Consider the following 24097-nt stretch of genomic DNA (forward strand, 5'->3'; position numbering starts at 1 on the left):
CTACTGAAGGATGTTAATAAGAAGAAAAGACTTGAGTGGGCCCAATCACACAAAGAATGGACCTTGATGACTGGAAGAAAGTTCTCTGGAGTGACGAGTCGAAATTCGAGGTTTTTGGAACGAAGAGGCGAGTTTTTGTTCGCCGTTATGCCAATGAAAGGGTCGTTGAGAACTGTACGGTGGCTTCAGTTAAACACGATGGTGGTTCGGCGATGGTGTGGGGTTGTTTCGGAGGGTCTGCAGTGGGCGATCTAATTAGAATAGAGGGAATTCTTCGAAAAGAGGGTTACAAAACAATTTTAAGTGACAATGTACTTCCTTCTGGTACTCGAATAATTGGGGAAAACTTCATCTTTCAACATGACAATGACCCCAAGCACACGTCAAAATTGTGCAAGCAATATTTAGGTCAATTACAAAGGCAACATCTTCTGAAAGTTATGGTATGGCCCCCACAATCACCGGACCTCAATCCTATCGAATTACTGTGGGATGAACTGAATAGACAAGTGCGATAATCATGCCCCACAACATCAAAAGAAGACTTGTGGAGGATCATCCAAGAAGAGTGGCACAAGATACCTTAGGAAACTTTGGACAAATTAATTAGAAGACTACCGAAACTCTGTGAAGCTGTTATTAAAAATCGAGGCGAACATGTAGATGAATCCAAAATTTGATTTTCTTAAATTTAATTAATTGAAAAATGTATTGTTTATATTCATTTTGTTATAAATAAACCGTTTCATAAGAATAACTGATGGGTTTATTATTTTTAGTTATAACTTTAAAACAGTCATATGTGGGCAAATACTTTTGAGCGGTAGTGTATAAGCTGCAATTATGCGGATAAAATGGTAAATCATCACACATCCTTATTTAATGGATTTGATGATGAAATTTTAAGAAACAGGGTCAGTACAAAACAGAAAAAATGAAGTTTAGCATCCGATGAGAAATGAAGTAGTAGAAATTGCAGTGTTGGGTCATGTTGAGATGGAACCTAATGCATCTGCTCGAAAAACTGCTATCGCACCGCACCTATCGTGTCAAATATACCGTTCACAAAATTTTAAAATTACACAAATATCATGCCTACAAAATTAAACTAGTACATGAGCTAAATGAAGATGATTTTGATCGTCGTGTATAATTTTGTGAGTACTTAAGTGACAAGTTAAATCGTGAGAGAAATTTACTGCGCACAATGTCTGTTTCTCGGACGAATGCTCCTTTTAGTTCCATGGTGAATTCAATAGACAAAACTGTCGATACTGGAGCGACACTAATCCTCATTTATTTCAGAAACACACACGCAGCGACCTTTTAAAAAACCGACCGAAAACTTAATGTATGGGCTGGTATCCTGGGAGATCATATTGTTGGACCTTTTTTTATTAATACAAATCTTAATGCTGAAAATTACTTTTTAAAAAAGAACTTCTGCAGGACTTCTGAGAAGTACCATACCCCTTTGGATTTTTTTTATGGGGTCATCTAAAAACCAAAGTCTTTGCCACAGAGTCTGACTCCCTTGAAGAGCTGCTTCGAAATAGAATTGTTAACGAATATCAGTTAATAACGCCCGAAATGTCCGCTAATGTGCGCAGCCGTTGAATAATAATTGTATTTTTGTATGGAGCTCAATGGAGATCATTTTCTAACATTTAATAAAATAGGTGTTAGATACTTTTTACTTTTTTTCATTTAAAATAAGGTTAATTTTTTTTATCCACATTTATTCATATTTATTGCGAACAAATTAATAAAATAAAAAAGAAAAATAGGGGTTTGTAGGGAATAAAATTGCCTTAAATTCAAGGAATCACTCGACCCCCATTCCCATTTAAAGAAATTGACATGGGGGCTCTGGAGGGTGAAGGAATGATGTCAAAGAACCGCAATTTCTTTCAATATTAAATTTGACGTGTTCCGTTACTTTCTTCTTGATTACTTTTACCTACTTAGGTTCTTAATTTTTTGTTTAATTTAGATTTGAGGCTTTTTTACAACATAAGATATTCTAGAATAATGAAGCATATTTGATTGATATACAGTGAAAGCTCTCCTTGCGGACAGCTCCTATAAGCGGACATCTCTTTTAACCGGACAAAGTTCCTGGAACCAACTTTCAGCATATTATTTTCAATGTTAAATGCATTCCGATAAGCGGACGCTCTTATAAACGGACGTGGACACTAGATTTTTCTGTATGTGATCAAAAAATATCCCATAAGCGGACGCGAAACTCTAATACCCGGACGATTTTTAGTTCCGCTTATTGCAATGCACAATCTACATACATAAAATTCGGTAATTCCCCAATTTATATTAGGTGATTCCCTATTTACGCATTTCGTTGGCTAGGCAGTATGTAATCTTGTGTTTTATCTTCAGTTCAGGCAAATTCGTAGTTGATTGAGATATTTTATTATTGTAACTGTAAAATGGCACCAAAAAAAAAGGATGCTCTCGTTAAAGGAAAAGATGGAAGTTGTTAACGTATTAGACAGAGAAACTGTTTTAGTTCGTCATTTGGCAAATAGGTTTAATATTGGGAAAACGCAAGCAGCTGAAATTGCCAAAAATAAGGAAGATCTCAGGAGTAAATGGCAGTCAGGAACTAATATAAATCAAAAGAAGGATTTTTTAAAAAAGGAAGGTTTTGCTATAGACATGTTTTGAGTGGTTTGTGAAAGCTAGAAGTTAGAACATTCCAATCTCAGGGCCGTTAGTGAAAATGAAAGCTAAAGAAATCGCCATTACTTTTGGCTATAATAATTTCAGTACGTCCGACGGGTGGCTGCAAAAGTGGCGCAAGAGACATAGTGTGAGTTTCAAATGCATATCTGGCGAAGCTGCTGCAGTAAATCAAGTTGATGTGTCACAATTTTTGGAGAAACTTCCGTCCCTGTTGCTTGGCTACAAACCAGAAGACGTGTACAACGCAGATGGAAGTGGACTTTTTTTTCGCGCATTGCCCGACAAAACTCTGTCCCTTAAAGGAGAAACATGTGTGGGTGGAAAGTTGTCCAAAGATAGACTAACCATTTTATTCTGTGCAAATATGGCCGGTGAAAAAAAAAAGAAATTCTTTTATTTTTAGACAATGCGTGCTCTCATCCTCGTGATCTGAAAATGAAAAATGGATCAAGGTATTATACAGAACTTTAAATTTTATTATCGGCATTTGATTTTAAAACATATTTTAACAAAAATTGACGATGTCCAAAGCTTATCTAAGCTTACAAAGTCTATTAATGTGTTAGAAGCTTTGTATTTTATAAAAACAGCATGGGATAAATAAAATTCCGCTACAATTAAGAACTGTTTTGGCAAAACTGGATTCAGAAAAAGTGGATGTAGCAAGGAATTTGCTCAGCAAAATTATTGCGATGCTGAAGACGATCTGCCCTTAGCGACACTTGCTTAGTCACTGCGACATGCCAAACATTTAGGAGTAGCAGACCCCCAGAAAGTAGATGATTTCCTCAGGCCAACATGAATATGGTAGTCCAAACGACTCAGAAGAAGAAGTGGAACTGGTGGACTCACTAAGAGGTTCAAAAACTATAAATTCATATGGGGAAGCTCTAAATCATATTTCTATATTGAAAAAATTTGCTAAAGATGATTTCACTGCATTTCAACATTTAAAAAATTTAGAAAGTTATTACGAAAATTGTCTCCTTCAGCAAAAGATGGTGAAATTTCGTCAGACAACATCAGACAAACAGTTATTTATACTCTATACTCACATACTCTCTTTTAAACGGACACCTCCCATAAGCGGACAAAAGTTACGAAACCGTGAGTGTCCGCTTATGGGAGCTTTCACTGTACATGGCTATCTGGAATTCTTATATTAAGCTTGTAGAGACAAAATCTGAATTTATTCTACACCTACTCTAGTAACGACATATTTCAACAAAGAAACAACAAGCAACCTGTTAATTATTATCAAAACGACTTAACAATAAATTAACAACAATCTTGTTTCACAAGGTGGTGCAGCACCAGAAATCGGCCTGATAAATGTGGCCGCATCCACAGCTGGTATAGCCTTACATAAATGCGCCGCGACTTCCTCGGAAAATAGGTTTGTATTAGTTGATATGCAAAATTGTGCCAGTGTATAGTTTCTTTTAAATTATTTAGTATTTTCCCTAGCGTCTCGATAGATGCGAGCAACTCCGAAGAGGAGCAAGGGGAAAGCACCGGACATTCGGAAAGCCACAAGTCGGACAGCGAAATTGACACAGTTGAAATCGAGGATGAGGAACAACACCATGGGCAGATCGTTGTGGATAATAGTGGACCCCCTCCATGCAAATTAGCAAGGTATCCAATCTTTTATGGCTTTATTTATTTATGCACTTTATAGCTTATAATTAATATACGAGTACCGATATTATTTTTAGAATACACACATCAAAATGGTCTAGGGAACACATACAAATATGTTAATATTTTTGAGAAGATTGGAAAAAAGTTAATTATTGCAATTTTTTTACATTATTCGAATAAAATAACAATATAATCATTAACTTTTTTTTGTAGATTATAATTTACTCATAATTAAGGGCCCAAATAAAAATAAAGAACAAAATCCCATTTATTACCGTTTATTAAAAAAAACTATAAAAATAAAAATTTACCAACTACAAATTAAACTAGTAGCCAGATGGTCCACCTCTATTTTTTGGCATGCTTAAAATTAAATTATTAATTAATTCTTGGGGCAACTCCTCCCAAACATGTGTCACAGCAAGACGAAGCTCCAGAGCGCTTTGAAAAAAGTCAAATCGTTGAAGAAGTTGCCTTTTTAACCAATCCCAAACATGCTCAATTGAATTAAGGTCCGGTGAGGTAGAGGGCCAGGGTAGAAGATTGATTTGATTTTCCTCAATAGCGATTCGTACAAGCCGTGCTCGATGTGGTGGGGCATTATCTTGTTGCAACAACGAATTTAGGCCCATTTCGCGTAAATATGGAACAATTACAGGCAGTAGTATATTATCCCTCTAACTTATTCCAGTCATTGTATTTTTCACAAAAATGAGGTTCGTTTTTCCGTGAAGTCTAATGCCACCCCAAAACATTAGTGATCCACCACGTTGCCTTACTACTTCCCGGGCATGACGCAAACGACTTTCATTTCCTTCCTCTCTCCAGACACGAATTCTACCAGAATCAGGATAAAATGAAAATCGAGACATATCCGTAAAAAGAACTGTGACCCATCTCTCTTGATTCCAATTAACATGTTTTTGGCACGTTAATCTTGCACCTCGATTTCCTAAAGTTAACCGAGGAACCCTTAGGGGTCTTCTGGCATGAAGTCCTCTCTCATGCAAATGGTTTCTAATAGTTTGACCTGAAACCTCGACGTTGTGCACTCGTGAGAGCTGCTGAACCAAAACAGAGGCTGTTACCGTGGGATTTCTTTGAGCTTGCAAAGTTATAAAACGGTCTTGGGCAGGTGTGGTAACTCGCGACGGGCCTTGATGCCGTTCTCTAACATCATTTGTCTCTCTATATCTCGTCCACAAACGGTTAGTTACACTGGAAGATGTATCCAAAGCTCTTGCAACGTCTCTTTGACTTGTTCCTGCCTCAAGCATTCCGACTGCTCTTAGCATTTCCTCTCGAGTTAAATGTCGTCTTTCCATTTTTATTGAATAAAAACTAAATCACAATTGTTCGGTTGGAACCACAGAAAATGCGAAATTGCGTTAGAATTTAAAAATTATAATCTGCGTTATTTCGACAAAATGTGCAAGTAGCAAAAAACGCTGTTCTGGCATGATTTTTTGTACCCAAATATTTATTTTACTTCATTGGTATTTTAATATTAAAGGTAGTATCTATTCCGTATGAAAATATAAATATATAAAAATTTATAAGGCGAAAAAACTATTTTTCTAAGTGTTCCTTAGACCATTTTGATGTGTATATAAAAAAATCACATACTTCCATTAAAGGACTATTTATTTACTATCAAATCAAGTCAAATATATTAAATAAAATTATAAATATTTTTATATTGCCTTATCACAATGCTTTGAAAAAAGAGTTGTCTGAGATCCAAAATTCCACTTCCTCTGTATAATTGATCTGAACAGTATTGTTTGTTTCTACCTAAAACATTTGTTAAAATCCATTTTTGAACAATTTCCAATAGGTGTAAGTGAATCTTTAGTGCTCCACCCCAAACTAAAATGCCATAGTTCAAATGTGGTTGAATAAGTGCCGCATAAAAGGATAATAAATATTTCTCATTAAAATTCTTTTTCAGTTCTTTAAATTTAATAACAAAACATCTTATTTTATTAGTTGGATCTATTGTTTTATTTTTGTATTAAAATTGAAGTTAGTGAAATTTTTTTTTCTTGTATTGCATTTAGTTACTTAAATCTCGTTTTGTTAAGTAGAATATAATTTTTTTTGTTAATGAATAATGCATAGTTAATAATGCTTATTATTTATTTTTTATCTTTATTAAAAAAAAATCAAATCAAAATAATTTTGTCCAGGACTTTATTAACTTTCTTTTCGTTATTTGGCATTTTATCATTACAATTTGTATTTAACATCGTTGGATCTGTTCTAGCTGAATCAATGACATACGACGTACAATTTGCACTAACACTAACTAAATTTTTTCTTAAAAATATATGATCTATGTTAGTGGATGAATCCCTGAATGATGTAACCCTAACACGACTAGTTAATAGCAGAGACAAAACCAAAGTAGTTTAAAATAGTCTGATATTTAATAACTTCATTATTATTTTCATCAATTAGGTTCAAATTTAAATCCCCTAGACCAATATCAATCTTGGAGAAATCTATAAATCTAAAAAAAATATTGAATAATATTACTAATAATTTTCCCAAATATTAGAAAGCAGCTGATTGAAAAAATCCATGGTCCGGTGACACATAATAGCAGCACCGATACCGAACTGGACGGGATTCCCATTCAGACTTCACCAACACCGGCGAAAGTTAAATGGCCGCCGTCAGTCAAAACGAAGAGTGACAGAAAGGCGCACGTGCGAAAAAAATTGCTGTCAACATTAAATGCCTTGCCGGAGGGTGTGGAAGCGGTGGGGTCGAGTAGTAGTCAAGAAGAGGCGGATGTAGAAGACAGTCCCAGTAAAATGAGAAAAAGGTTAGTTTCTATTTGGTGATGTCATATCAATTGGAATTCTGCAAGGAACTGTGTTAGGGTATATTCTTGATTTAGAAAATTACATTAACTTTATTACCCTGTATCTTGATTGTCTTTGACTTTTGGAATAGGAAAATTTCCTCATTCTTAAACTTAGCGACATTCTTTTTCTAAAAGGAATCTGCTTTTAAATTGTTTACCATTGTTTATGGGATACTCTGTATTGTATAGTGTGAAGTGTATAGTGAGGTCTATAATAAATAGTCACTAAACCCTATCGCGCAAAACTATTTACTTTCTCGAGTAATTTTTCACAAAAAAACTTTTCCTAACAATCAACTTTACTCTGAGAAAGTTTTCCTGTTTAAACTATTTCTTGTGTTGGAACATGCTCTCTGGCCTATAAAAATATATAAAGTAAATTGACCATCAACTATATTCGTTATACCAGAAACCTCGAATAAACTAACCTTCTTTTACCTGTACCACAGATGTAAATAGCTCCGCACCAGATAAATATTCACATAGCCGCATCAATTTTTGCGACACGCGGCGCACCAGTCCAAACGCTTAATATTTTGCTTCTTTTTGCTGTAAAGACGTCGCTATATTGCCAAGCTTAAAAGTAAATCTTTAATATACAGTGCATCCCAAAAGTTATGTCTAAATTCATTTAAAATTCAGGGGTGTGTTCGAAAAAAAATGCTCGGACCCGTCGATTTTTATTTCAAGTTGCGCATTTTTGTACGTGAAGTCTGTATATACAGGGTTGCTCAAAAATAAATTACGACCATCAACTTAATTTTTTCAAATGAAAACACCTTTTTTTATTTCATCTTTGAATTTCGCGTGGAATTCTACGTATGTTTCATGCATCATGTCCTATACCTAAAGTCAACAATTATCGAAAAAAAGACGATTCATGTAACATATAAAAAAAGAACAAAAATTAAGTTAAATGTTCAGAATGGTTGCCATTCACGGCTTGACAACATCCAATAAAGTCTCGTTGCACATTTTCAATCATTTCCGGAGTTATGGCGCGTACTTCTCTGCAAATTCTCTCTTTCAAGTCGTCTAGATTATTTGGCCTATTAACAAATACCTTCGACTTGAGGTATCCCCACAAAAAAAAAGTCCATTGGTGTTAGGTCAGGCGACCTAGCAGGCCATTCGATGGGTCCTCTTCTTCCTATCCATCGATTGGGAAAGGTTTTATCCAAAAATGTACGCACAGTGGCAGCATAGTGCGGAGGAGCGCCATCTTGCTGGAAAATTAGTTCTTCGTCAGGATAGTCTGGGTCCAATGGATTTGGAAATAAAGCTAGTAATGCTGGAACTAATTCAAATTGGAGAAAATCGAGATACACTTGTCCCGTTAAAGTCTGTTCAAAGAAAAAGGGACCTATTAGTCTTCCGCGCACTATTCCACACCACACATTTAGTTTTTGAGGGTACTGGGTGTTTACCTCCATCATCCAATGCGGATTTTCTGTTGCCCAATATCGACAATTTTGTCTGTTCACACTACCATTCAAACAGAACGTGTCTTCATCGGAAAAAATAATATTTGTTACTAAATTATTATTTAGATTGCACATGTTTTGTAAGCGTTCACAAAACTCATTTCGCCTATCGAAATCGTCATCAAATAACTCTTGCACAGGAATAACTTTGTAGGGGTGATATTTGTGCTTTTTAACTATTCGGTGAACTATAGATTTCACCATGTGTAAATTTGCCCCAATCTGCGATACAGGAGTGCATGGATTTTGTTCCAAAGAAAGCAAAACGTCAAGCAAACATTCTCAGAGATAAGGTGACTCGTAAGGTGAACTTCAATAATAATGTTTGGTCGTCTTTTTTTCGATAACTGTTAACTTTAGTTATAGGTTTGCATCATGGCATAAAACACGTAGAATTCCGCGCGAAATTCAAAAATAAAATTAAAAAAGGTGCTTTCATTTGAAAAAATGAAGTTGATGGTTGTAATTTATTTTTGAGCAACCCTGTATATACAAACTTCACATACAAAAATGCACAACTTGAAATAAAAATCGACGGGTCCGAGCGTTTTTTTTTTCGAACACACCCCTGAATTTTAAATAAATTTAGACATAACTTTTGGGATGCACTGTATACAAAGCGCTTGTATTATTATGTAAATTCTAAAAAAATCTATTGTGTAAGCGTTCTGATTAAAAATATAGAATATCATAAATGTAGATACTGTGTGAATCCTTTTAAATTCGAAATATAGTCATTAATGTTTTAAAAATCTCCATTCTAAGGATATATAGTAAGTTTTTTTTAAGTAGTTTCAAATGCTCAAAAAATGAACACAATTTCCTAATTAAAGGGAATAAGTTTAATGGACATTCAAGTTATATTGTAAAGAAAAAGATAAGTAAAAGAAACAGTAACATATTTTTATAATATGCTAAAATTTTAACATGTGCACCTTTTAATTTCCAATAGAATTTCTATTTCTAGGAAAAAAAAGTACTCTTATCGCGGCTATCGGGCTGATATCTGTATCTATAATGGGCGGATATCTGTATTTATCTCGGAATTTGAAATGTTCGATGGCATAAGTAAGTCTGTTGTACTTTTAATTCTAAAAAACAGCCGAAAAGATCTAGCTCTTGGATTGAGATTCTATAACCACCACGCTGTCGCGTCATAGAACTAACTATATTTTTCTACTTTGTTGATACCTTTGTTCTCATAAAAACTTTATAAGCATTTATCACTGATCCGTTTTCAGAACTAATACCGCAGTTAAAAGGATTTTTAGAATATAATTGTTTGCTATTTAAAACATCAAACAAATTATTCATATTTTCTATGACTTCTGCAGTATTCGTGCCTACTTGCCGATCAACGAAACCTTTTTCCACACACACGTTTTAACAGCTGCAGCCATTGTTTTTTTTGTGAAAAAATTTCTAACGCTAATTCGCAGGACATCTTTTTAAATTTATTTGGATTAATATGCTTGTCAGTCAGCTTTAGCAGGACTCTAGCGGACTGAGACGCTCTATCAATTTCAGAAGTTTTCTTAATTATATCAAAACTAATTTTTTTATTAAATAATTCAAATGTTCCTGAGAGCATATTATTCCGAATACTTTTAAAAAGATGAGGTACATCGTACATTCATAATAACAGTAAGGTGTATCTTTCGTAACGCCTAATAATTTCATAGCGCCCCTATTATTGATGCCCTGATCGCAAACCATAGCAAGAGGTGAAAACTCAACTTCAACTCAACAAATGTATTTTATTACAATTTTTAAATCTTCTTTTGAAACGTAATTATGTGAAAAAAAAGTAGGCAAGATGAATATATACCCTTAATGGAGAAGAAAAGGGCATGGTTGGCTTTTTTCACAGTTCGGCCGAGAGGTCCCAAGTCTTGAAATCCTTCTATTAAGTCGAGTTTTCTATGAAATTCCAAGTTTTCTTTGAGGCTTATTTCATCAAATGCGACTAAAAATGTTTTTTCATTTCTTGTCATTACAGCAGATATATGCTTCAAAAAATTTAAAATTTTATCGTCAATTCCAGTTATAAAGTTATTTTGTGCAATTCATTTACGCATTGTAGATACGGCCGGAAGCACAACGCCTTTTTTCCTTAAAAAATAATGAGCTGATGGAGACTTGTGGTTCAAAGAAATGTAGAATTCTTTTTCCTTTTGCCTCCAAACTACAGGTCTTTATTATTTCTTACTTATTACTTATTACCCCTTAATTGCATATTAACTAATATTTTTGCTACCGGGGACATAAAAGACAAAAACGGCAAATGTGTATGTAACGGATGTATTTTCATGTTCAAATTTGAGGCGTTTCTTAGAAGAGATAAGTGGGCTAGTCTTAAAAGCTTAATTGTTTTCACCTGCAGTATATTTTCTTTTTGGAGTCTGCACGGTTAAAGTTTTCTCGCTATCTGAAGCAAAAGGGCTGCTAAAGAAAGCAGTATTGTTTTGAGGAACTAAATTACTCTTCAGATATTTTTGGTTTTCTGTCCGGAAGTCCTCATTGTTGAAATGGTTTTTACAAATGTATTTACCACGTAAGCTTTCAACTGGAACTCTAGCCTTAGCGTTTCCTAAAGTATTTAAAAACTATTAATAGTTAATAAAGCATAGACGGGTAAATAAAACAATAGTGAACACTATTTAAATACGTTTTTATAGTGAGTTTAGTTGTGATAGAAATTAAAAAACAACCTAAATAAGTTTTTAGCCTTGATTCGGGCTTCTGCTATTTTACAAAATATAAAGGGTAAACTGCAAATTGATTGCAGTAATGGTCCATATAGTAAGGTAATAGGTGATATAGCAACAAATAGGTCCTTTTCAAGATCCAAATCCTTTATTACCCGCCGTAACGTAGAGGCACGCAACGAACCGGGATGCTCGATTTGGCAACATAGACTAATAATTTTGGCTTGGGATGCTAGAGCTCACTCAGGCCAGCATCCTTTTAGGGTCCGCAAATTTAACATTGGAGCTATTATCTGGTGCGCAGCTATTTACATCTGTGCCAGTACCCCTAAATAAAAATCAATAAATTTGCCTTGTCTTAAATTATTTATTAAGGTCTGTAGAGCGTTAATTTTCATTGATTTAAGTTGTTTTTATGATGTCATCAAATGGCATATAATTAGATTACAACTTGAATATGAACAATGTACTCAGCCCATTTAGCATTAGACGTTTTAAAATTAATAAAGAACAAGGTGTAGCCTTCGGGCACGTTGATTAAATGATGCTAAACATTTTAGGCGAAAATTTCTTAGGAAAGCCCGTGCCAAACGTCAAAAAAGCAACAACAAACGCGGCGGCATAAACCGGTTGGCCGGCGTGGAGACCATGAGCGAAGTGGACGTCGACAGTGATCACGAAGTTAAAACGTTGAAGAGTCATTCTGCGCAAGAGGCGATGATGCTTCCCGCGCAAATTAATGCTTTGGTATATACGGTTCGTTCTTAATATGTGTGCGTTTTTTTTTCAATATAGTTTTCAGGTACATCAATCCGGTGTGCTTAAATCCAATGTGTACCTCGAAGAGAGCTCTTCTTGTAGCGAGCTGGGAAAAGAAGAGCATCACCATCACCATCATCATCATCACGTTCAGCAACCGACCGCTTGCGGCAATTACATCACAATTCACACCAACGGGGGACATATCTTAGAAATGCTTAGTGGGGAAGAGGCAGAAGTAGAAGGTAACCAAAAGTCAATAGCTAAGGTCCAACCTATTTTTAAAGGTGGTGGCTAAGGAGCATGATAATAATTACCCTTAAATCTCAGTACTTTTTTCAAATAGTTAATAGCAGGATTATTTCATTTCCTAATAAACATAGGTTCAAACTGAAATAGATCATGGTGAAAAGATTTCAGTGGTATTTCTTGACCTGTGAAATGGATTTGATACTGTTGACTATGATTTTGTATTGCATAAGTTAGAACTGATCGGAGTAAGAGGGTGTACCATATAATCGATTTTCAGAATACTTAAAGGGTGGTAAACTAATTGTTAAATTAAACAAGTTTAGAGTCAGAGATTGCATGTGGAGTACTTCAGTGATCCATCTTTTTTTTTTTTTTTCAAGTACTTTATTGTGGAAAATTTGGTACATGTACACGAATTTTATTAAAAATTTTATACAACATATAAAATGCCTAAAAAAAAAAATGCAAGAGAGAAATGTTACAAACAAAATCTTTATAAAACAAAATATATGCATGTTGGCAAAGGTAGCAGAGATAAAGGGACACATAAAGGTATGTTCAAAATTAAAATTAACAGATTAAAAGCTTAGCATCTACTACACAACATCCTCAGCCTTAAAAAAGTCTTCAATCGAATAAAAGGCTTTTAGAAGCAAATATGACTTCAGTTTACAACGAAACTGGCGCAAAGACTGAACACTTCTTAATTCCACGCTAATGTGATTATAAATCATTAAACCGCGATATATAAATGAATCTTTGATAGATGTAAAATGAGGAATAGGAAGGGGAATATTATTAATCTGTCTGGTAGGATAACTGTGATGTCGGATTGGAAAACTGTTCTTATTTTTGAATATTAAACATGCAGTTTCCAAAATAAATAATGATGGTAGGGTCAAAATACGGCTCTCTTTGAAAAGATTACCACAATGCATTCTAGAATGGGCCTTAAATAAACTTCTGACAGCCCTCTTCTGCAGCACAAAAACAGACTGAAACAGATAATTTGAACATGCACCCCAAAATGGAAGAGCATACCTTAAATGCGACTCGAACAAAGCAAAGTACACATCACGAGCAACATCTCTCCCCAGTTCATGAACGGTTGCCCTAACAGAGAAGCAGCCAGAAGCAAGTTTTTTATTTAACTTTATTATATGGTCCGAAAACTTTAAATCTTTATCAATGACTAAACCAAGAAATGCAGAATTGTCTACCATGTCCAATGCGTTCTCACCAAAATCAAGACTCTCAGCTTGAAAATTGAAACCAATAATATGGGACTTTGACATATTTAAGCAAAGTTGATTGAAATCACACCATTGCTTTAATTTCAGGAGATCGGCTGCAACATCTCTGACAAGCTGCTTGGGATCTTTATTCGACCATAAAACCGTTGTGTCGTCAGCAAACAATGTAAAATATCCACATATGCTAAGAGTAATAAGATCATTAATGTATACAAGAAACAGAAGGGGACCAAGAACCGACCCCTGTGGAACACCACAATCCACAGACTCCCTCCCAGAAAAGTCACCATTAAGGTACACAGACTGCTCGCGACCAGACAAATAGCACTCAAACCACTTCAGTGCAACACCCCTAACTCCATAAGCAGAAAGCTTCTGAAGCAGTATCCTATGACTCACAAAATCAAAAGCTTTGGACAAGTCACAGAACACCGCCGCAGTCGCCTCTCTTCCATTAACACCCTGGAGAAGTTTGGACAAGAAATCAAACATAGCGTCAGAGGTGCTTTTCCCTGATAGAAAACCAAATTGTTCATCTCGAAGAACCCTTTCCCTCACAAGAAACCTTAAAAGACGATCCTTCATAAGTCTTTCAATTAACTTAGATAGAGTAGACAAAATTGAAATCGGCCTATAGTTGGATGGACTAGAACGATCACCACCCTTATAAAGAGGCAAAATTTTTGCTAATTTTAGGCAAAGAGGAAATGTGCCCGACTGAAATGAAATATTAATAGCATAAGAAAGAGTCTGAATAGCACTCAAAGGAAGTTTTTCCAATAAATTCACTGAAATACCATCGTCACTAGATGCCCTTTTCTTTTTCATCGATCCTATAGTGCAAAAAATCTCCCTGGGAGTAGTGGGGCTGAGGTAAAATGAGTTTCCACTAGTGGTAGGTAAAAATTTGAGAGGGTCATAAGTGGAAGAGAGACCCTTTGTGAGGATATCAGCAACCGAACAAAAGTACTTATTCAACATGTCAGAATCAATCTGCACCTCTTGAGAGCCATTACTTTTGGACACAACCTCATTAACAATTGACCACGCTTCGCGTTGCTCATTGGAGGAATATTTCAAACGTTTGGAATAATAGAGTCTTTTCGCCTCACACACAACTTTCCGGTAAACTTTTCGATATCTCGAGAATAGCGACAATACAAAATTATTTATCCGGTAGAACTTTTTTAAAATACCAAAAAATCTAAGATTACGACCGGAAATGCGAATACCAGGAGTTAACCATCTTTTCCGGTCCCTAAATCGATTTTTTAATGGGTGAACGGGAAAGTATCTATCAACTAACTTTGAAAGAGATGCGTGAAATGAAGCAAGAGCATCCTGCTCACAAAATATTGAGTCCCAATTAAAAGACCGACATCCTGCCTCAAAAGACCGGAAGTTCCTTGTGCTGTAAATTCTACCCAAACCTCTGGATTTGTATCTTTTTCTGAATGGCACCTGAGCCAGGATGGCATTATGATCAGACAAAGCTGGATCAAATACATTACAAATTACATTCTCCTGTATATTGGAGGCAACATAGTCAATGGTTGTTGATGTGGTACCTGTTACACGCGTAGGGCTGTTAACATGCATAGAAATATTATAAGAGGAAAGCAAATTAATTAAATCCAATGTAGCCCTATTCTCCCCATCTTCAAAATCTATATTAAGATCGCCAGCAAGAATTATAGTATTTTTAGGAGAAAATTATAAAAGGAATTGTTCAAGCCTATTTAAAAAAGTACTTATACTACTATTTGGGTAACGATACATACACACAATATAATAATTGGCTTTACCAGAATAAACAATTGATAATTCAAACTCCTTTTCGACACTAAGATCATCAAAATCGCCAAAACCAACAAAGCCGTCGCAAAAACATTGATGCACAAGAGCCACAGTGCCACCATATCCAAGGCCAGCCCTACAGAATTTGGAAGCTACAGAGTAGCCAGGAAGGGAAATTGGTTCCTCATTTCTCAACCAGTGCTCAGTAAGTAAGACAATGTTTGGAAAATTTAAACTGTCTAAAAGTATATACAAATCATCAGATTTACCGCGCAGTGATTAAATATTCAAAAGCATAATAGAAATGCATGCGTCAAAGTTGCCTACCCTAAAAAAGAAGAATTAACCAAGGCATCAGCTGAAGTAGAGTTAAGAGTAAGAGGAGAACTATCAGAGTTAGAGCCGAAATTGTTCCTTGTATATGTAAATGTACAAATATATTTATTGCTAAAGTACAGTTTTCAATAAATAATACGATATAATAATATAAAATAAATAAATAAAGAATGTTTCCTTGGACAAAAATGGCACAATCGTCGGCAACGCAATTATTTCTCGATTTAGGGAAAGTAGTAACAGATCATTTATATAGATTTTAAAAAGAGTGGAAGAAATAATTGTACCTTGTGGTACCTCAAAAAACGTTGATTTTTCATCACTTATTTCATCATAATTTTTTTTATATTTGGATTCGATCAGTTTAATAATTTTTTAATAATTCGTAAGCAAAACCACGAGAGCCGATCCTATAGATCTTTTGGAGTAAGTATTCGTGGCTTACAGTATCAAAAGCCTTCGCCAGATCTATAAATATTCCTAAGGAGGGCTATTTGTTATCAATACTGTCATAAATTTGTGAGGTTAGTGACGTTATTGCATTTTCTGTTAATGTTTTTTTTCTTAAAGCCGAATTGTTTTGTTGATAAAATATTATATTTTTCCAAATAGTTTATGATTCGGTTGTTAAGTGCTTGTTCAAAGATTTTACTCAAGGATGATGTAAGAGTGGTCGGTAATTTTTGGTTTCTAAACAGTCGCCAGATTTATGTATAGGCTTTATTATTTTGACCTTGCTTAAAATGTTGAGGACATATTCCTGTTTTGAATATATGTGGTTAATTAGGTGAGTTAAAATTGAAGAAATTATATAGACACAGTTTTTTAGTATTTTAGCGTTTATGTCGTCGTGTCCTGGAGCTTTGCCTAATTTAAGATTTGCTCTTTTTTTTTTAATTTCTTAATTTTTGATATTTGATAGAATGTGTGTACTAAATTAATTTGAAAGTTAATGCACTTAGTAAAATAACTGTCCTTATCATGCAAGAAAAAAAAACATAACTTATAAAATACCAAAAATGCCTTAAATCATATAAATTTAGCTTAAACATAGTCGAATCGTCATGCTGATCAGTAATCGATTTGTAGTGAATCCACAACTAATGATATGTCTGTATCTTGACGGCACATTATCCTGGGATTCTCACATAAATAAATTTAGGAAAAATTGTTGCACCAATAGGTATATTAGAAAGAATCAATTCACACTGCCTACAAACTTCCAAAACTGCGTTTTTACCCGTTACAGTCACATTCTGCTTCCCAATCGTAATTTTAAATTGATTCGACAAAAATGAGTTTTTAGGTTGTAATATTGGTCAACTGTGAATTCTACACATGAGTATACTTAATAATTTTACTATGATATGAGTATACTTAATAATTTTTTAATAATTCGTAAGCAAAACCACGAGAGCCGATCCTATAGATCTTTTGGAGTAAGTATTCGTGGCTTACAGTATCAAAAGCCTTCGCCCGATCTATAAATATTCCTAAGGAGGGCTATTATCAATACTGTCATAAATTTGTGAGGCTAGTGACGTTGTTTTTTTGATAAAATATTATATTTTTCCAAATAGTTTATGATTCCGTCGTTAAGTGCTTGTCCAAAGATTTTACTTAAGGATGATGTAAGAGTGGTCGGTAATTTTTGGTTTCTAAGCAGTTGACAGATTTATGTATAGGCTTTATTTGACCTTGCTTAAAATGTAGAGGACATATTCCTGTTTTGAATATATGTGGTTAATTAGGTGAGTTAAAATTGGAGATATTTTATAAACACCGTTTTTTAGTATTGTAGTCTTTGTGTCGTCGTGTCCTGGAGCTTTGCCTGATTTAAGATTTGCTATATTTCTTTTAATTTCTTAATTTTTATTATTTGATAGATAGAATGTGTACTAACTTAATTTGAAAGTGAATGTACTCAGTAAAATTACTGTCCTTATCATGCAGTAAAGAAAAAACATAAGTTATAATCTGTATAAAATACAAAAATGGCTTAAATCATATAAATTTAGCTTAAACATAGTCGAATCGTCATGCTGATCAGTAATCGATTTGCAGTGAATCCACAACTAATGATATGTCTGTATCTTGACGGCACATTATCCTGGGATTCTCACATAAATAAATTTAGGGAAAAATTGTTGCACCAATAAGTATATTAGAAAGAATCAATTCACACTGCCTACAAACTTCCAAAACTGCGTTTTTACCCGTTACAGTCGCATTCTGCTTCCCAATCGTAATTGTAAATTGATTCGACAAAAATGAGTTTTTAGGTTGTAACATTGGTCAACTGTAAATTCTACACATGAATGTACTCTTAAAACTTGCAATAAATGGTTCAATAAAGTTGTTCAAGTTTCCTTCTTTGACCATAAATTAAGCGAGCTTGCTTAAGATCAAAAACTATTTTCCAAAGGCTCCTAACCTACAACTGACTCAACGTAACCAGACTCAATCAAAACTCACTTTATCATACTAATACGTTAATTGAATCGCTTATTTGTGAAAGGATATAAGTCACAAGAGTGGGGTTTTAAGAAAATTGAAAAAACCTGTCTATATGTCAACTTAAATAAAAATAATTTTTTTTTATAGTACAATCAAAAATTCTGTTTTGTATAATAATTCTGTTTATATACAGGATCTTCCGTTGACCATGTTACAAACTTCTAGGGTTGATAGAAAACATAAAAAAGTTCATATGAACATGGGTCCGGAAATGCCTTTGAAGATAACCTATAAAAACCAGTTTTTGTTTTATAGCTTTGGAAGTACTTTAGCTACCTCAGCCAATTTTGGGACATAAAGTATTGTTAGTACGTTTAACCTACTAAACAAAAATAATTTTAAGAGGGGCGTGGAAACCCTGCCCATTTGGGTATCAGATTATGATGCTCCTATATTTTTTGCATAGGAGCATAAAAAAGGTGCTGTCAGCAAAAATCGCTAAATATCACCGTTTTTGTAAAAATTGACTAATAGTAAATTAAGATACAGCACCAGAATTAATTATTCTATTAATAATGCTGAAGTTCAGTTGCCGAAAAGCGATAGTGCATGTTAACAAGGTTTGAGAATTTATCAGGACTGAACTTCTAACTTTCTGCTGGACGTCCCACAATACTGTGCAATCAATTTTGAAAATTACTTAAATTTATATCTACCATATCAAAAATTCTTTTAACGCCTCTAAAATTTCACGTTTAAAATTTATTAAAATCAACCATAAATAGATTCAATTAAATTTTATTAATACAGTCCTAGACGAGAAACAAGCCACAACTCGTAAAAAGACTTGTATTTTAGGATGCATCCTATTACTATCGCGTTTCGGCAAATGGAATAACATTAATTGTTAGTCACCGATTCTACACGATATTAATTCCCTTTTTATCATGCTGAATATGCCGATACGCTATTAATTTATGGGGAAGTTCGATGCTATGGTAGAGCTGCTGCTCAATTATATAAAGAGCGGTTGCCCCAAAGGCGACTTCTAGCTCACACACTTTTTGAAATGGTCAATTAACGGCTCAGAGAGACTGGCTCCGTAAATATAAAACGACCAGATAATGGTGCGTAAAGGAATATCCGGACCCCGGGCTTCGAGGAAGAAGTTCTTCAACGATTTGAAGATAACCCATCTATAAGTACTCGAGCAGTAGCTGATGCCATGGATGTTCATGAACAGCTTCTTCGGCCCTACCACCTGCAAAAAGCACAATCATTGGGACCAAATGATTTTATGCCCGCGTAAATTTTTGCAAGTGGTTTTTTGACGGTTGTATAGAAGAACCTTAATTTCCAAAATACAGTGAAAGTCGCCAATAACGACGTCGCTTATAACGAAATGTCGCATGTAACGACCAAACGCCCCTATCTTGGTTGGATTTCTATATTTTCAATAGTAAAAAAGTCCGGCTATAGCGTCGTCGGTTATAGTGACGCTTTTAACGACTTCATTTCGACTCGCCGCGGTGAAATGCAGGAATTTTTTTCGGGGAATACCCTATTTCTGAACATCTGCATGATAGACGTAAACGTATTGTGCGTAGTTTATTCTTGTCCAGTGTGGATTAACAGTTCCTACAAAGGGTTGAAGTTGCTTTTTATTGTTGTTTTACCTTCGTATGTGCTTTGATTGTGTTTTTGTGATTACAAACATTGTACAGGGTGTCCCATTAAGAATGTTCCTCGGTTGTATCTCAGGCCCCAATAATCGTAGAGTGTTGAGAAAAAAAAATTAGTATAAAAGTGGCCCAAAAAAAATAGCTGGAAAATATTTTGAAGTTCATTGGTCAACCGCTAGAGGGCGTTCTAGCTACTTAAAAAGTTTAAAGTCTATTTTTTCCAAAAAACCTTCAATAACTTGCATCCCAAAATATTATCGAAATAATCTACAAAGTATTCCTGACAAAAATATTTTGACAACCATTTCTGTCAAATGTCAAATAAAGTGGTGGGGAGAATTTCTATCTTAAATGAGAAAAATGGTGAGAAGTAGGCTTTGGCTGCACCAATTTTTTTAAAACAACTTTTATTTAAAAGCTCTTTTATTGCTTTATTTTTCTACCAAAAAGATATTATTGGAAAATTTTCCTAAAACCCGCTAGGGGGCGTCTACTTCTAACTTACGCTATTCGGCTGATTATTTTAAGAAACTCAAATGCAACCATGTGTGTTTTTTTACGGTATTAAGAGCGGAGAACAAAGCTTAATAATTTAGTAAAACCCGCATTTTGATATCACGTCTCTAACTAAAGTTACAAAAAAAAATGTGTTCATTAGAAAGTGAAAACATCAAATATGGTCGTTAAGTTCTATTTACCAGCCGGGTTAAAAAAACTGGTGTCTAAATGAATCTTTATGTAGAGAAACAATCTTGGTATACCAGCTTTTTAGAAATTCCGGAAGGTGGCGTTTATTTATACACTTCTTTACACAGGAAGTTTCATTGGTAATAAATCAGGTAATAAATCAATGTTTATAGGAAAACTAGGAAAACTATGCATAGGAACGTTTTAAATATTTATCAACGTCGACGCGTCATTGTAACACGACAAAAATATTATAGTATATATAAATAATAAAAAATAAATATTATTATATAATAAAAAGTAATTTTAAAAATAAATATAAAAAATAATATATAGTTTTGGCACTTGGTACCGATTAAACTGAAAAAAGATAAAAATCTTGCTTATTTTAAATGGAATAAAAAATAATAATATTTTAATTCCTACACTAATCTAATGCCTGCCGAGGTGTTCGAATTGTCGTCCGTCTTGTTCTATACAATTTTGAACTCTTCGTCGGGTTGATTCCACGGCTGCCTCTATTTCTGCGGCTGGTAAACTCCAAATAGCGCCCTTTATTCGCTGTTTCATATTTTCTCTATCGGTAGGAATCGAAGAAAATACAATGGCTTTTATTCTACCCCATAAATAAAAGTCAAGGCAGGTTAAATCTGGCGATCTGCAAGTATATGCAATGTAATCTAATAATGTTTCTATAACGATAAATTACCTTGCCGGCCAAGGGAAAAAGCTACCTCTGCCAATCCACCGATCAGGGTACCGCTGATTAAGGAACGTTCGCACTTGTACCGCGAAATGAGCCGGGCATCCGTCATGTTGTAAAAACATGTTGGCTCTTATAATCAGAGGCACCTTTTCTAATAATGCTGGGAGCTCATTTCTTAAAAATCCAAGATATCGTTCTCCAGTTAGGCTCTCATCAAATAAAAATGGACCTGAGATCCTATTACACCGCACCAGACATTAACACTCCACCTTCCCTGATGCTGGATCTCGCGTATCCAATGAGGGTTAGTTTCAGACCAATAGTGCATATTATGTCTGTTAACTCCTCCGTCACTATTGAACGTTGCTTCGTCTGTCCATAAAATTTCATTGAGAAAATTTGGATTTTCGAGCAACATATTCTCAATCAAAAACAAAATCGACAATAATCTAGTCTTCTGTCATAGTCTTCTAGATTTAATGCCTGGTAGAGTACTATATGGAATGGATGAAATCTATATGCAAAAAAGATTAAATTAAGTAAGTATCTAGGCACTTATTTTTAAAAAATTGTGTTATACCTGTGTTCCTGCAAAATTCTGTGAACTACAGAACCAGGTATGCCTAAATCGCCTGAAATAGGTCTGATGCTTAAGTGCGGATCAAATTCTACATAGGCCAAACAATTTATTATGTTTTCCTCCGTTCTCCTGCGACCTTGTCTACGGTAGGTTGGATGGACTACACTACCTGTTGTTCGAAAACGACGGGCCAAACGAAGAAATATGCCTCTACTCAGACGGCGGTTTTGAGGAAAACGTTGAGCATACAGCCTTGCAGCTATAGTAGCATTTTCAAAACATTCATAAAAAATTTTGATAACATTTACCGACTCTTGCAAAGACAGACGCATTTTAAATTAAAGTCAAAGAATAAACTCTGATCGAAATAAATAACTAAATTTATAGGACCACCGAAAACTTTTAAGCAGCTGTCACAGAGTTGTCACCGGCCTTTTTGTTTTTTAAACAAATGCAAAGCCAACTTATTATTAAAATTGGCATAATTTAATTACCTATGTATTTATACTCGAATAAAGTGCTAACCGATAGTCTTATATAAACTTTAATTTTTAGTTCCTTTATGAACACAACTAATATGTTGCTGTATTGTTTTCAATATTATTCTTTTAACTTATTTTAGCACATCATGTGGTATTATTTGTTGCTACGTTGTCCAAAAATTTAAAACGTTCCTATGCATAGTTTTCCCATACTGAATAGATTTATTCCAGCTGAAACTCCTTTATAAAGAAGTGTAAATAAACGCCACCTTCCGGAATTGTGTATAAATAAAGAGCTGTTATACCAAGATTATTTCTTTACACAAAGATTCATTTAGACACCAGTTTTTTTAACCCGGCTGGTAAATAGAACTCAACGACCATATTTGATGTTTTCACTTTCTAATGAACACATTTTTTTTTGTAACTTTAGTTAGAGACGTGATATCAAAATGCGGTTTTTACTAAATTATTAAGCTTTGTTCTCCGCTCTTAATACCGTAAAAAAACACACATGGTTGCATTTGAGTTTCTTAAAGTAATCATTCGAATAGCGTAAGTTAGAAGTAGACGCCCCCTAGCGGGTTTTAAGAAAATTTTCAAATAATATCTTTTTGATAGAAAAATAAAGCAATAAAAGAGCTTTTAAATAAAAGTTGTTTTAAAAAAATCGGTGCAGCCAAAGCCTACTTCTTACGATTTTTCTCATTTAAGATAGAAATTCTCCCCACCACTTTTTTTGACATTTGACAGAAATGATTGTCAAAACATTTTTGTCAGGAATACTTTGTAGATTATTTCGATAATATTTTGGGATGCAAGTTATTGAAGGTTTTTTGGAAAACATAGACTTTAAACTTTTTAAGTAGCTAGAACGCCCTCTAGCGGTTGACCAATGAACTTCAAAATATTTTCCAGCTAGTTTTTTTGGGCCACTTTTATACTAATTTTTTTTTCTCAACGCTCTACGATTATTGGGGCCTGAGATACAGCCGAGGAACATTCTTAATGGGACACCCTGTACAATGGCTTCGGTGTCAAAAAAAGAAAAGTTCTTTCAATTGAAGAAAAAGATCTTATTATCGCAAGACTTGAACCTGGTGAAAGTAACACTACTGTAGCTACTGAATTTGATTTATCTCACTCAAGTGTATGCACAATTTTGAAGAACAAGGATAAAATTAAAGAAGCGTTCAACGAAAATTTATTAGGCAAGAAAAAACTCAAGTTATCTCAACACCCAGATATCGATTAAGCCTTTCTCAAGTGGTTCAAAAGTCAGCGAAGTCGTGGAACTCCCATAAGCGGTCCAATATTACAGGCAATTGCAAATGATTTTGGAAGAATTATGGGTAAAGTGGACTTTAAATGTTCTGAAAGTTGGATTAAGCGTTTTCGTCAAAGACGTAAATAATAGTGTTTGGGAAAATAAGTGGCGAAGCTGCCAGTGTGCCTCAAGGAGTACGTGAAAACTGGTTAACAACTGTCTGGCCTGAAATACGAAAAGGATATAAGGATGACGAAATTATATAATGCCGACGAGACAGGACTTTTTTATAAACTGACCCCAGATAAGACATTAAAATTCAAGGGTGAAACTTGTACCGGCGGAAATTTATCAAAGAAACGAATTACAGTCTTAGTTGCTACCAATATGACAGGATCGGATAAACCTAAACTTTGTTGTGATCGGCA

General features: G+C 34.5%; 1 protein-coding gene across 6 annotated transcripts in view; it reads left to right on the forward strand.

The window, feature by feature from the left end:
* Positions 1–24097, forward strand: part of LOC126750701 (ubiquitin carboxyl-terminal hydrolase puf) — a 146370-nt gene that overhangs the window by 25773 nt on the left and 96500 nt on the right. For 4 of the 6 annotated variants that reach the window (XM_050460397.1, XM_050460392.1, XM_050460393.1 and 1 more), the window contains 5 exons: positions 4006–4099; positions 4159–4341; positions 6908–7177; positions 11972–12158; positions 12214–12415. In XM_050460397.1, the coding sequence (XP_050316354.1) occupies positions 4006–4099; positions 4159–4341; positions 6908–7177; positions 11972–12158; positions 12214–12415 (936 nt within the window). The remainder of the gene's footprint in view (positions 1–4005; positions 4100–4158; positions 4342–6907; positions 7178–11971; positions 12159–12213; positions 12416–24097) is intronic. The other 2 variants (XM_050460394.1, XM_050460395.1) reach the window with 1 other exon arrangement.

The sequence above is a fragment of the Anthonomus grandis genome, chromosome 2, assembly GCF_022605725.1.
Source record: "Anthonomus grandis grandis chromosome 2, icAntGran1.3, whole genome shotgun sequence".
NCBI lineage: Eukaryota > Metazoa > Arthropoda > Insecta > Coleoptera > Curculionidae > Anthonomus > Anthonomus grandis.